Below are 15,471 nucleotides of genomic sequence, written 5' to 3'. Positions count from 1 at the left end.
TTGTGTATTTGTATAAATTCATCTGAAGATTATAAGTTCATTTGCTCTGAAAACTGGATTTCTCATTCATAGGCGATAGATCCATTCACAATTTATCAAGAATCTATTTCATTGGAGCCGACAACTATCCTTAGGTTAATAGGTGTTAAATGCTATTCCAACCGATTAAGGAAAAATTGGTAGCACAGCAGAATGTAATAGATATCTAAAGATTTTCAGCATGAGGATAGAGTTTGGTAGTAAACTTCTTTTGAAACATAATGTCACATAGTGATAACATTTTATCATCTATTTTAAAATAAATTAAAGGGAGATTCTGCTGCAATAAAATGTTATCATCCACTAGCAGGGCACCCGTGCTTCGCTACGGGAATTAAAATATAAAATTATTTTTGTGAAACATTTATAATCTAAGTTCTACCAAAATTGTTATAATCATTTTTGAGATCAGGCCACAACTTGGCATGAAAATTATTGAGTCAAATCATTCGAATAATTGATTGATGTGTTGGAAATTCTCTGTAGAATAGTAGTCTAATTGCAGCATATTTTGTAGAATATTGGGTGGGGCTTAAAGAGTCGACCTCGACTTTATTTGTTGGCAATTATAATATTTCCCGTTGACAGTTATCAAATTAGCAGTGATCATGTTATTTTTGTTTTTGCTTGATGCAATTGAAGATTAAAATCCAAATTAAGATGATTCAGAATTTGATGACTCTTATTAGTATCCATGGATCTCTTGCTTATTCTGGAATTTTTGGCATAGCCTGTCGCTTACTTTTCGTTTCACTTATCCAAAAGTGTGAAAGTAGCCAATACACTGATTCTTTCTTCCATGGAAGTCCATTCATACATAAGAGTCCATTCATAATACTTAGTATAACATTCATTGTAACTGATTTCTCATTTCCTAAACTTAACCATCATAAATATTAAAGTGGGATCATTTTTATGTGAATTTGCATAAATCTGAATAGAGTTTATTCAATCACTTTGATCGTAGCCGAGGGCGACAATTTCCCTGAGGGAGAATAAGTACTTTAGTCCCGTGATGCACACAACATTTTTCCTCCACCTACACCAATACCTATAACAATGAATAATTTTACTACATCTTCACGCTTTCACACTATTTTTTTAAAAACAAAATTTAGCTCACCTCTGATAATAATTTGTTGATAGTTGCTAGTTGATAGTTGATAGTTGATAGTTTATAGTTTCCTTATGAGTCACAAAATTCCATGTCGCGTATTAACTATTATATATAGATAGTTTATAGTTTATAGTATAGATGATGATTGTTGATAGAGATGATTGTTGATAGTGTAAAAGCCTACTTCTGATAGTAATTGTTTATTGTTATTGTGCACCCATCACAATTTTGAAAGACCGTGTTCGGGTTGATAGAACAGAACTGGATTGAAACTGGTGCGTTGCAGCCACTGGCATAGGCCTAGTTGAAGTGTGATCAACATCGCTGGAACTGGATTGAAGCTGGTGTGTTGTGGCCACTGGCATAGGCCTAGTTGAAGTTTCATCAACATCGCTGGAACTGGATTGAAACTGGTGTGTTGTGGCCACTGGCATAGGCCTAGTTGAAGTTTCATCAACATCGCTGGAACTGGATTGAAACTGGTGCGTAGCAGCCACTGGCATAGGCCTAGTTGAAGTTTCATCAACATCGCTGGAACTGGATTGAAGCTGGTGTGTTGTGGCCACTGGCATAGGCCCAGATGAAGTGTGATTTAAATCAATGTTGCTTGTTGTTTGGTTCAAAATCCTGTTTGCTGTTTGTATTTTATTTCCAATTGATTCTTCAATATAGCCTTCGGCGACAGTAGTACTCTTCCATCCGCCATGTCTTTTAAGCTGGGTCATTGTTCCTCCAGCATTAACCAGCAAAGTAGCTGAAGTCCGCCTTAGAGCGTGTCCAGTATACAAGTTAGGATTGGGAAGTTGTAAGTATTGTGCAATACTCATGGGTATTTTTCCCAGGGAATTTTTCCCCATGGCTTGATTGTAGCATCTCCCATTTTTAAAACTTAAAAATAGCCGGGGTGATTTTGTTGTCTTTGGTCTTAAATTTAAATACTTTCTGAAATAATATAAGTAGTCTATGTCTCGTTGTGTGCCATTGATCACAGTGAAAACACGTCCCTTGTTGGTTTTAGAATCAGGTACATTAACTATGAGAATTGAATCTTTGTCCTCAATGTCACTAACAGTCATATTGCACAATTCACCCATTCGGCAAGCTCCACAAATACCAAAAATCAAGGCTACTTTTTTCAATAAGTATTGTTCATCTGGAGCATTTAACAGGAATTTATTTACCTCCTCTTTGGTGAATGTTTTAGACTTCTTAGGTTGATAGCCTACATTTTTCTTTTTCAGAAAAGCACCCACTTTCGTAAAATTACTGATGTCTATGTTGTGTTTCACAATAATTGTTGCTTTCAACATTGAATAAATGGTCCATAAATAACTTGGGCTACATACCTGTGCTTGTTGTGAGAGGTAAACAAGGATTACGTTTTCTGAAATTCTTACTGTTCCACCACAATTCTTCTTGCACCATTCAACGAATAATCATATCGCTTGATGTATAGTTCCTTTGATTTTTCCGGAAGCAAATTTTCAGTTACATTTTCAGCTTCGTGTCGAATGTTCGGCGGAGTTAGAACAAACTCCTCATCACTCTCACTTTCCATTTTATAAAAACGAAAATAACTTCTACAATACCGGTAGCGGATTTCGAAGATCTTAGTAGGTAACCAAGAAAAAACATAACCTGCAATCTTGTTTTCTGTGCAGACACGCTCAGTCGTCTCTGTTAAAGTGGGTTTTCGTTTATGCGTAAATGCCGTCGTCGACCATGACAGGGAGAGAATCTCAGATTGGGTAGATTTCAATCTGTCTACATAACTTAAAAGATTATGTTAAATTATGTTTTAATGGAGCAGGTTGAGCTTATACTTTTTTATACTTTTAAATGGCAATATTTTGATATTATTGAAAATGTTTATTTCTTTATTAATAAAGACAAATAATGAAAAAGTTATTTAATCAGCTGTTTTAGCACACTTGAAATTTGGACAATATGAATGTCAACAATGCTTGCCGTCGTCGACTGCGGAAAAGTTCGCATAAACGAAAACGTACCTTTAGATGAACGCTCTCGTAGAGATGCCGATGACGTTAGAGGTGTGTACTTTTTCATATCCACCAACGGTTGAACATAACCTAACAATCGAAATAGAGCTACTTATTTCCTAGAGCTAAAATATTCCAAAGATCGAAATAGAGCTCTTTTACTTTTCCTCTACCGACCACGACAGTGTTGCCACATTCCTCATTCTTCAATCGCGGCGTTGTCGGACTTCTTCCCATGTTAATCTTATGGGTTTATTTTTACTCCCTTGGGAGTAAAAGTGATCACTTTTCCCGCTGGGAATTATTTTTAGTCCCATGGGAGGAAAAGTAGTACTTTAGTATTCGATTCCAGGGTGTAAAATGAGACTTTTGATAGTAGGTGGAGGAAAACTTTTTTCCAATCATCTGCTACTTCCGGGACCAATAACCCTTTCTCAAGGAACTTCAGCGAATTTCCCCAGAGTTGAGACAAAATAATGTTTTTTGTCGCAAATACACTATAATAATAAAAATATATTCTTGATTTAATCAAAATCGTTAGAATCGTTTCCGAGATCCGTCCGACATACATACATATCCACAAAACCCACATATTCAAACAGAAATTGCTTGGTATGATTATGATTTCATTCAATGAGAGCTTCACGTAATAATAACAGCTGGCATCAAAAACAAAAATGACGCCAAACATGATTGAAATTGAAACAGTAGCGATCATCGACATTATTATCTTCATCTGACCTATAAAGTAACCAAATCATAGTAAGATTCACTTCAATGTGTCAGCATTGTTTGAATGGGGAGCATAGCTGCTATTGATGAGGAATAATGACAGTCAACGAACTGTTATACATGTTCACCAATATATTTATCGAAAGCTACCTTCTATTTTGTTTGGTAAAACAATCAATGTTCCGATCTGTCGGATATTTGTCAAACAAAATTAGTCTTGATAGAATAGGATCAATTGAAAGAAGCAACTCCCGTCATAAAAGTTTGTTTTATGAAAAATAAAAATTATCTATAGGTACTCCCAGTGATAGCTCTGATTAAAGCAGCAGTGCCCAATCAATTCGTTCTCGATAACTTGGTGCCAACCTAATGAAGTCATCTCAACTTAATGCCAACCTGACAAAATTATTAATTCAGTTGCCAGTTAACAACTGTTTCGAAGAGGTACTCTCTCTAGATTATAGTTCTATAATAACATATGATATGGACATTTCAATCTATATATATAAAAGCGAAATGGCACTCACTCACTGACTGACTGACTGACTCACTCACTCGCATAACTAAAAATCTACCGGACCAAAAACGTTCAAATTTGGTAGGTATGTTCAGTTGGCCCTTTAGAGGCGCACTAAGAAATCTTTTGGCGATATTTTAACTCTAAGGGTGGTTTTTAAGGGTTTAAAGTTCGTCTTTTAGCATGTATATTCTTCTTCTCCCAATCTCTTAATTATAATTGAAAATTCCATAATTATCATATGTTACTACAGAACTATAATCTAGATAGAGTACCTCTTCGAAACAGTTGTTAACTGGCAACTAAATTAATAATTTTGTCAGGTTGGCATTAAGTTGAGTTGACTTTGTTAGGTTGGCACCAAGTTACCGTAAAGATTTAAATGCATTTATCGCGGAAAAATTGATTGGGCACTGCTACTTCAATCCTGGAATATTATATTACTAGCCGTCAGGCTCGCTTCGCTCGCCATATCCGTTTAGCCAGACGTTTAGTCTGGACCCCCGACTGAATTGTCCTAACATATGATAAAAATGCTCAAATGAAAAATGCAGGCGAGTGAAGCGAGCCTGCTGGTCCCATTCTTGGACGATCCAGTCGGGGGTCCAGGGGGCGGAGCCCCCTGGCTAGACGGATATGGCGAGCGAAGCGAGCCTGACGGCTAGTTACCTATAATTTATTAAGAGATTGGGAGAAGAAGAATATACATGCTAAAAGACAAACTTTTACAAGCGATCATCCCCCGTTCGGCGGCAGTCAAACTTAACAATTGGTTTAACCGTGGTTAAACTTAACTGGTGTTGGTGAAACGAATTATTTCTGATTTGACCAGCTGATAGACTTTAACCATGTTCAAATGCCTTGACTAAGGTTGGTGAAACGGGGCATAAACCCTTAAAAACCACCCTAGTTTAAATATCGCCAAAAGATTTCTTAGTGAGCACCTAGAACGTATAAAGATGCTATATTCCAAGTTTTGTTGCAATCCATCCAGTACGGTAGTTTTCCAGAAATCGTGATCAGTGAGTGAGTGAGTGAGTCAGTAAGATACGAATTTTATAAGTATAGATTTTAAAATATAATTATTAAAGGGAGATTCTGCTGCAATACAATATGAAAAAAGTACTCAGGTTATCCATTAGCGTTCTTATGAAACTTTTCAATTATTAATATCTAATTGATTATAATTATGATGAAAACGTATAGCCTAGATGATTTATGGAATGAAATCCAACAGTGATATAGATCCTGAATTTTGATGACATTTCAAAGATTGAATGTAAAAAAATGAATTGTATTTTGGAATACATAGTAACTCACTTATTTTGAATTTGAGAAATTAAATAATCTTAAAGAAAATTAGACCAAAAGTTCAATAGTCCAGGAATTATTTACAAAAGCAGAGTTCATCCATTTTCTTATTGTGAGTTTTTGAAAGAGTTGGTTACATTATTTTTAATATTGACCATAAAAATCTATATAATTTGTTTCCAATTTTTTTGTTTTTGTTTTATAGTGGAGGAAATTTGATAGATATATACAAATATACTAGAACTTATCACCACCATTCAATCATTAACTTTTTGGAAAAACTGTATTCTGTTCTTACGCATAGTATTAATTTATCATTTTATAGAATTCAACATCTCTTAAGAATGAGCGAACGAGTTTTAAATCAATTTCAACAAATTCCCGTCTCTGTTAATTTTACTCTTATTCATGATAATTGATTAGCTTTCCAATTGAGTTAAAAATGACTGACATCTTTTTTTCGTATTCTGTCTCATAATATATAATTTATGAGTCCTGCTGTTGAAAACTCCTTTCAGTACATCTTTGAACAATATATGTTGTTCAGACTACACTATATTATCGATTATCGCTTTATGTTCTACTACCTCATATGCGGATGTTGCTTGCAGCTTGAAAAAAACAGGAATGTAGAGATGCGCAGCCACTGGTGCAAGCAGGACGTAACCCAAATCAATCAGAGCAAACTGTGTGCCACGAGCATAGAATTCAGGAGGAATCCCAAGCATCGTGATTGACGATATGAAACTTGCCATCAATGAGACAGCTACGGAAAAAAGTGGTTGTTTTTTGTCTGCTAAAAGGTATTCCTGGAAAATGTTTAATTGAAAATTGAAATACAAATTTTACAAAATTGATTTTAAATCTCACAGATTATGATAGGCTTTCAAAATTGAAAAAGAATAATAAATAAGATGTAGGCCTAGTTCTGGATGAACGCATATTCTATTTTAAAATATTAACACTTTATAGAAGTTCATAAAACACATTGAGATATATTTGAGTTTTTTTTTTTCAAGTAAGTTAAAAGGTGCAATCTATTGAGATATAAAAAATATTTATATAATTATTTAAAATAATGAGGTAAACGTAAACTGTATTCTTAATATAGTTTATAGTATAGTAATCTATATTAATATACTATCGTATATACCACATATGTGAGTGTTTTTTCACTTTACAGTTATATTAAAATACGATAGTAATATATTCTTTTTGTAGCCCTCGATATTTATAATAAGTACCACTTAATAATATGCTGTTTATTATTGATGCATTAATATAAATTTGAATCAAAATACTTTTTTACTTTAGTTGCCCTATTACCATAGGTAAGGAAATTATTGCTTTCCGAAAAAGTTAAGGTACCCCAATTTCTAAATTTCTATACGTTTCAAGGTCCCCTGGGTCCAAAAAAGTGTTTTTTGGGTATTGGCCTGTATGTGTGTGTGTGTGTGTGTGTGTGTGTGTGTATGAGTGTATGTGCGTCTGTGTACACGATATCTCATCTCCCAATTAACGGAATGACTTGAAATTTTGAACTTAAGGTTCTTACACTATAAGGATCCGACACGAACATTTTCGATCATATGCAATTGAAGATGGCGGCGAAAATGTTGTCAAAACAGGGTTTTTCGTGATTTTCTCGAAAACGGCTCCAACGATTTTGATCAAATTCATACCTAGAGAAGTCATTGAGAAGCTCTATCAACTGCCACTTGTCTCATATCTGTAAAAATTTCAGGAGCACTGCACCATCTATGAAAGTTTGACTTTAGATTCTCAATTATCAGGCTTCAGATACAATTTAAACAAAAAATTTCAAGTGGAAAAGATAGAGCATAAAAATCTCTACAGTTAATGTTCAGTAGCACTTTCACCTAAAATTGAAAATAAGTTCGAAATTCGAGAAAAAAATATTATTCAATTGCAAACTGTTGGCAACTGTTGATTCTATTGAAATATTCACTATGAAGAGATAGCAGACTTCGAGTGTCTGCAGCGCTATTGTCCTGTCACCAGCTGGCTCAGATCTTAGAAAAGTAGACCTGAGATGCGCGGAAACACTAGCGTCAGTTGATCAATTTTCATAACTCCAAGTAAAGTTGTGTGAGTGCACCACACCAGATTTTTGTGAAAAATAATGACACTCACGTAATGTGCAAGAAACATGTTGCCACAATCATAACGTATGTTATTATTTTTCAATAAAGTATTTTTTGCTAAATCATACTTTGAATATTATTATTCGCCATTGTAGTAAATATAGTAGAAAACAGAACTTTTCCTTAAATCTTGATGTTTTGCATGTTTCAAATTTTGAATAATGATTTTGCATGTGTTGCAGTTGTTTCAAATTTTGGATTTTGTCTACCTGTCGATATTTCTCACCTTGTTGGTTTTCTGCTTTCCACCCGTGAAGCTGAAGAAAACTCCTATTCCAGTTGAAATAAGGAGAGTAATTAGGCAAACGCTATAATCTGCTAAACCAAGTGTCTGCTTTGTAAAATTATTCATCTTGTAAAATTCTACCTGCAATAAATCAAATTGATACTTGAAACTTGTTGGAGAGCAGATTTAAAGTTATGATTTTCCCAATGAAGTAACTATAGTTACTTTTTTCTAGATCAATTCGTCAATTATGCCACAATTTAACATGGGGAGGATAGGAATGGTGCATTAAAAACGCAAAATAGTTGTGTCATATACATGTAATTGATCCATCTGTATTATTTTATGAATTTTATTTTTGTGAGTTGGAAGTTGAGTCGTAGAATTAATAATTATTATTTGTTCCACGTAATTTTTGAGCGATTCAATTTGCAATGTATGAATTATCAACTGAGTATTAAAAGCCATATTATGATTTCATTTTTAAGCGATTCAATTTCCAATGCATAAATTATCAACTGAGTATTAAAAGCGCAATATTATGGTTTCAATCCATGCTTCATACACTCAATAGTAAGGTAGCCTTCAGTCTGCAAATCAATCCTATTATAGTTTTTTTTTTTGGAATCACACACATACTTCTTGAATTTTTATCTTAAGACCACATCCGCTTGTCGTTAACAAGTGATTGTTTGAGGCATTACTTAGCATACATAATACCTGAAGGGGTTTTTGTCTTGAGAATCAATTTTATAGGCTGTATCAGATCAGGCAGTTTGAACCTACATAATTTTCAGGATTGGGAACTTTTAGGGAAAGGTAGATTTTCTAATCATATCATCTTTGAAAGTTTTATTTCATTTTTTTCTCTTAACGTCGGAAGTGAGTACCATAAAAGATCTGGAAGCTGACCAAGTGACCAAGGATCTTTTTATAGGTAGGATTTTATAAAATAAGTTTTATTTAGTTATTCACTCCAATTGCAGTTACAATCTCCTTAGCGACCACAGATTCTAGCCAAGCGGGAAGCCAAATTGAAAAAAAAAATTTTTTTATTTTGTAAATTCATTTTTAAATCAAATATAAATAAATCTGTTTGTATGCTGAGTAGCAAAATTATGTTTCGACTGAAATGTAATTGAAACTTTTTTATATTATGCTTATAAAATTTGTTCAAGTATCTTTTATTTGAAGTATTTCTTCAATTTCTCAAGTGAAGGCGGCTAATCGTTATTGTTATTCTATAACAGCATTAAAGGTTAGAGTGAACATGACTCTGTGATGTAACATTAAGCCTGTAATTAAGCATAGGTATGTTAAAAAATTGTAATGTGTTCTCAACTTAAAGCAACTATAAGCATTACTGTATTTACTTATAATCAGGTTTTTCATTCTTTATTATGTTTCTATTTCTAACATTGGCATTTATTAATATTCTTGAAGAATTTGATAAATTCAGAATGACAAGAATATCTAACAGTTATGAAAATTATATTTTCTATTCACAATAATAATTGGTCAACATTTTGGTTGGGCTACGTTCCCCAACATTTTTTTGGGTGGGCTGGAGCCCACCCAGACCTTATAGAGACGGCGCCAGTACTTACTGTAATCATATATAATAATAATAATAATTAAGATACTATAATTAGGATAGAAAGAAAGATATGAGTTATGGGTTGTCAAAATTATATTCCTATCCCATTGTAAATAGAATTTGATTCAAATACTGTATTGAAATGTCATCTCATAAGGGCTATTTCTGTCAGACTACAATAGCCTACCGGTATGGTCTGGATTTTTTGAAAAATATGACATAATATTCTCTCTAAACTATTCAAAAAATTGCTATACGCATTCATGGATTCTATTCACAATTTACATTATTTTTCATCTTTTGCTTTATTGTAAAAAATATAAATAAATTAATGATATAGGTAGCCAAAAACCTTATAAATCAAACTGAGCTAGCCTGTCCGGTATAGTTTCAAAATATGAGCATTGTTGTAATAGCTGAGACAAGCTACATTTAGATTACGGTACGGTATTTTATTGGTGTTTGCTACAACAAAATGTTGGCTACTTCTCACATACACTTACCATAATTATGTTATATTGTCTACATTATATCAATTTTCAATTGTATACATAATGATAATATGTACCGTACCTTATCGGTTTATTCAATTCGAATATTCCTCAATGCATTTAGAGCGCACACGAACACATTCAGAATGATAAAACTTCCAAGTTCATTCAGGTGACCTTTATAGTCAGTTCCATACCAAACTGGTTCGGTGATTCTGTTTGGTCTATGAAAAGCTCTACTCCTGCTTCTATTCATTTTCTTATCATAGACTATCAGTCATAAATTGAATATAATTTATTAAATAGAATTTGGCTTTATGTGCAGGTATTAATAATCCGTTGATAATCACTGATGGTATCATTGCTATAAATTATTCGATATAATCACTTGCTTTATTAGTTGTATAGTGAGCTTCTTGTATTTTATATCATTTGATATAATCTCTCAGATGAATAAATAGTCATTCTATTTGTTCACGGTCTAGCCATACTAATACAAATACAGAGCTCTCAGATAACCTACCTAATTACCAATTATTATACACTTTGAACAATTAAAACATCAATAGGCCTATAGAATGATACTTCTCTATAATATATCATCATAATTTATTGCTAATATTACTCTTCATAACAAGTTTTCAAGCCAATTGAGAAATATTATTGCAAATATTGTTTCTTGAAACAATAAAAAATTAAGAAATAATTATAAAATAATTGAGATTTGGATTCTAATAGGTCCATTCTTATCATATGCGTATGGCCATTAATTGTTTTCTTATAGATTATATTTATTCAATATTATTCATTGGAATTTCCATTCTTGCATAGAAGCTGCTATTTATTGTCGCAAAAAACTATTTTCATAAGTAGGTGCCATCAATAATATTGCTTTATTCGACCTGAATTTTAAATGTTTTCTATATTTTTTTGTCTCTACTAAAAGAGTATAGGCCTACTGTTTAAGAAAGCAAACATCATAAGGAGCCGCGTTATTATTATATTAGGTAGGCTATATAAATATATTAGGGATGTGTGCACACCAGAGAGTGGTCAGCGGTCAGAACGGTCTTATAGAAGGATACAGCAGATATCCATATAATACCTATACCCTTCTAGAACGCTGGAACTCGGACCGCTCTCTGTGTGCACACAGCTACACCTTGTTAAAATAGAATAATAAGAAAAATCTATAATAAATTACATTACTCACTCATCATTTTTCTCTATCTTATGGAAACAAGAGATAGATGATGGATGGAAAATTGAAAGCATTTTATATTATAGCCGTAGGAGAACATAGAAAGATGGAAATAAAAGAATAGAATACCTATGATGAGGTCCACGTTATAATGGCAGTGGATAAAGATAGAAGAATAGCAATGCCGATTCTCTGCATTAATTAATTATATTTCTACACTGTCAAAAACATAATTGGCATCATTGTGGACCTAAGGATAGTACAGTAAAGGATAATACCAAAGGATATAAAAGGATAGTACCACCGGCTATGTCGAATGATAGACAAGGATAGCAAAACCAAAGTTGATCAAATACTGTCATTTTAACGTGGACCTTACTATAGGCCAAATCTATACTGTACGTCGTGAGTTTCAGAATCAATAGTACAGTAGGCCTATAGATAAATCAGTATTGTATTTGAATGCTTCAATATTATTTGTTATTGATCTCGAACTAACGTTTGGAGAGTTAGAATAATTCAAAAATATATTTCATTGAACTTACACTTGATCCAATTTATTGTTATGCGATTGTGGGTACAGTAGTTGAGGTGAACACTATAAAAACTACAAATTCGAGTTTCAAATAAGGATCATGTAACACTTTTTCACTTGTGTTTATAACACTCTTATCACAGACAAAACAATCATGTTCATTTGATAATGCTACAACTTTTGTATTCTATAGTTGCGATCGAATAAGTAGTAATAAAGCTTGCTCAGACGACAACCAACTAATAAAATCATTGTTTTTCTTTTCTGATAATACTGATTCTTCATTTTTCTCTACCGTACTTCAAAATCGAGTTGAGACACAACATTTCTCTTTTCCTAGAATCTCACAAGTTTTGAGTCTTTGTCAATTATTATTAAAATCTGAATTAGTTCAGTTTTGAAGAAATCTATTATTCTACACAGAAACACTCACAACACAACACATACACTCACTGGCTCTGATGAGGCAAGACTGATTTGTGATTGTGAATGGTGAGACGTGAGACGTAGAAGTCATATCAATCACTCTCTCTACTTGGACTCTACTCTCTACAAATTCTTGTGATTTCTCATTTAAACTGGTTTTACATAGGATAACTAACTATGTAAAACTACCGTAGCCCAATTTCCACGCCTTATAATGATAAATGGCTTGTGAAGAACGTTTCATATTTTGATAACTAACTATCGTCGGTCAATTTTGTTAGTTTCAAAACTAGAGAATTTCTTTTTAAAAATATAATGATAATTTATTCTTGAATAACGTATCATTCTATACACTTTTATATCATCACCTTCAGACAATGTAGATCCATATATACTGACAGTTAATAATGGAATGTTTATGCCCAACGTGCAGTAGGTCTATGTTACCATCATTGTATTATTATTCAACGCGGAAGTGAGAGAATGTGTTTCTTCAGCATTATTCTCACCTTTGTCCTTTGACATTCATTCAATATTCTTGTCTATGAATGTATATATATATGGGCCTATCACTTATTTAAAAAAAATGTTAGTGTAATTTTCAAAAACGATAATCTATTAAGTGCCAATGGATTTTTATTCAATTCACCTAGGGACTGAGAGAATAAAATTACACAACTTATTATAAATTATAATACATAATATTATATATTATATTATAATACATCAACTTATTCAGTATGGCTCCCAGGGCGCAGTCTACTAAATCAGTGAACTAATTTAAAATTTATATAGGTCTATTTTGTCAATATCAAAAATATTATTACATTGACTGATCATCCTATAATAATCATCAGCAAAAATGGATTTTCCTATGAATAAATATAAAATAGGTCCGAAAGATTTTATTCTTTTTATTTAAAAAGTTTTTAAAATCTTTTTATTTACCCTCTACCTGCCTATTACATGGGAAATCATAGTTGGCTAGGTATTTTTCCTCCTTTCTTTATTTTCAGCACACCCCAACATGAAACCTGTTGTTGTATTTTATTAGAAATTTATTTTTGATTGTGATTTTTTGTGTTCTGTTTTCTTTTATGTATATTGTGTTGATCTGAATAAAATTATTGATTGATTGGAAAACTAGCAGGTAGCCCGTGCTTTGTACTGGGGAAAGTTTTGTGTTGTAAAACGAAACCTCATTATGTCAAGTAGAATAATGATTTATTTATTTTGGAGTTGAAAATTCTCCACAAAAAAATGAGTTTCATTGGTCTCGAACCCGCAACCTCCCACTCGTGCTGCCAGCAGCGCTTCGTAGTCACTTGGATAAAGCATCTGTTTGTTAAAGCTTTTATCGTTGCATAAACTTAATTTAAAACGAAATCATGACAAATTTAATAAATGTGTTTTAATTATAAAATTAAAATAAATTAATTAATAGCCATGTCCAAACGCCTGCTTGGAGTTACATCTGTGACAGAGAATCAGTGTGGCTTTGTTAGTGGTAGGTCTACTACTGATGCAGTGCACACTGTTAGAATCCTAATAGAAAAACACGGAGAAAATAAAGCAGACTTGCATTCAGTTTTCATTGACCTAGAGGAGGCATTTGATAGTGCCAAGAGAGCTAATCTGGCAAGCATTGAGAGCACAAGGAGTCCCAGAGTACTACGTACTTGTGGTAAAAGATATGTACCATGGAGCTAAAACAAAGGTCAGGAGCCCGGCTGGAATTGGTGAGGAGTTTAGTGTGGAGGTTGGGGTTCATCAGGGTTCAGCCCTGAGCCCACACCTCTTCAACCTCTTCAGCCCACTCCTCGTCATGGGCTACCTCACTAATGAAATTCAGCATCCAGCACCTTGGGACATTCTGTATGCGGATGACATTGTTCTCAAAAGAAAACCGCCAGAAGAATTGCAACAGTCTCTTGATTTGTGGCGTGCCAGCCTGGAAGCAGCTTTGGAGACAATGATGATCAGGCGCAGGCGCACATACACTTGCAAGGTACTCCACTCCCAGTAGTTAGTCAATGCAAATATTAATTTAGGCTCCATAATCACCCATGATGGAAGCTGACATCTGATAGATGCTGACATCTCAAGCCATATAAACACTGGATGGATAAAATGGAGAGAGCTAACGGGGGTACTTTGCGAAGAAAGAATGCCTGTGCCCATCAAGGGAAAAGTGTATAAAGCTGCAGTGCGACCTGCAATGCTATAATGGTAGTGAGTGTTGGCCCCTGAAAAAACAGCAAGAAGAGAAACTGCATTCTTCTGAAATGAAAATGCTGAGATGGGCAGGGGATGTGGCTAGACTGGACCATATTCGAAACACGCATGTTCGGGGCATTTTCCGGGTGGCACCAGTCTATGAGAAGATAATGGAAGGAATATTGCGCTGGTATGGACATCTAAATAGACGTTCGCCCAATCATATGACAAGGAAAGTACTTGATATGGAGACACAGCCGAGGGGCAGAGGCAGACCCCGTCTCACATGGCTAGGTTTGGATCATAAAAATATGAAGCAGTTGCACCTACAAATCAGACGAACCAGGATCGTTCGAACTAGAGACTTAGATCAAGGAGAGCCGACCCAAATAATGGGAAAAAGGCAAGGAGGAAGAAAAAGAAAAATTAATAGCCATGCCCATGTAAATAAGCTCATATCCATCATCAGTAAATTCATAATATTAATGTAAAATTGCAAGTTAATCAGTCTATAAGTAAAGTTTCAACTGAAATTTGCTTGTTATAGAATATTATAACTTTCTCCATTACTTCAAGTATTCATCATCACTTTCAAATTACTTTTTTTATTCAAATCTTTATGATAGTCTAGAATTTAGAATTTCTAGTTGAACAAAATTCATATTATAAAGGAAAGGAGTCGTTGAAATATTTCACTGAAAAGTGAAACCACCCTCCCATGAAGATGTAGAGAAAATGACAAAATTTGATCATTACAATAATTTATGAATGAAATAGCCTATCTGATAATCACTAGGAGAAACTTGTAGATGAGTAGATGATTCATTTTCACCTTTTACTTTAATGCTGTATTCTAGGTTAATTTTTCATTCAATACTTTTCAAACACTTTTTCCCT

General features: G+C 33.6%; 2 protein-coding genes across 4 annotated transcripts in view; one reads left to right on the top strand and one right to left on the bottom strand.

Moving 5' to 3' along the window:
- Positions 1 to 12,413, bottom strand: part of LOC111043733 (putative sodium-dependent multivitamin transporter) — a 31,098-nt gene extending 18,685 nt beyond the window's left edge. The window contains exons 1-3 of one of the 3 annotated variants that reach the window (XM_039423448.1): positions 11,942 to 12,413; positions 8,108 to 8,248; positions 6,304 to 6,525 (exon numbers count right to left, since the gene is read on the bottom strand). In XM_039423448.1, the coding sequence (XP_039279382.1) occupies positions 6,304 to 6,525; positions 8,108 to 8,233 (348 nt within the window). In that variant the 5' untranslated portion in view covers positions 8,234 to 8,248; positions 11,942 to 12,413. Of the gene's footprint in view, positions 1 to 6,303; positions 6,526 to 8,107; positions 8,249 to 10,277; positions 10,407 to 11,941 lie in introns of those variants that run through there. The other 2 variants (XM_039423450.1, XM_039423449.1) reach the window with 2 other exon arrangements.
- A 1,637-nt stretch (positions 12,414 to 14,050) lies between these two features.
- On the top strand, positions 14,051 to 14,383 carry LOC111045306. The gene has a single exon (XM_022330719.2). The coding sequence runs from the start codon at positions 14,051 to 14,053 to the stop codon at positions 14,381 to 14,383; it is 333 nt and encodes a 110-aa protein (XP_022186411.2).
- Positions 14,384 to 15,471: the final 1,088 nt, after the last annotated feature.

Source organism: Nilaparvata lugens, chromosome 3, assembly GCF_014356525.2.
Source record: "Nilaparvata lugens isolate BPH chromosome 3, ASM1435652v1, whole genome shotgun sequence".
Classification (NCBI taxonomy): Eukaryota; Metazoa; Arthropoda; class Insecta; order Hemiptera; family Delphacidae; genus Nilaparvata; species Nilaparvata lugens.
This window is presented reverse-complemented; position numbering and strand designations above follow the sequence as displayed.

What these genes read in the sequence shown, in the direction of transcription:
- LOC111045306 (XM_022330719.2), top strand. Translation starts at nt 14,051, where the DNA reads ATGTACCATGGAGCTAAAACAAAGGTCAGGAGCCCGGCTGGAATTGGT.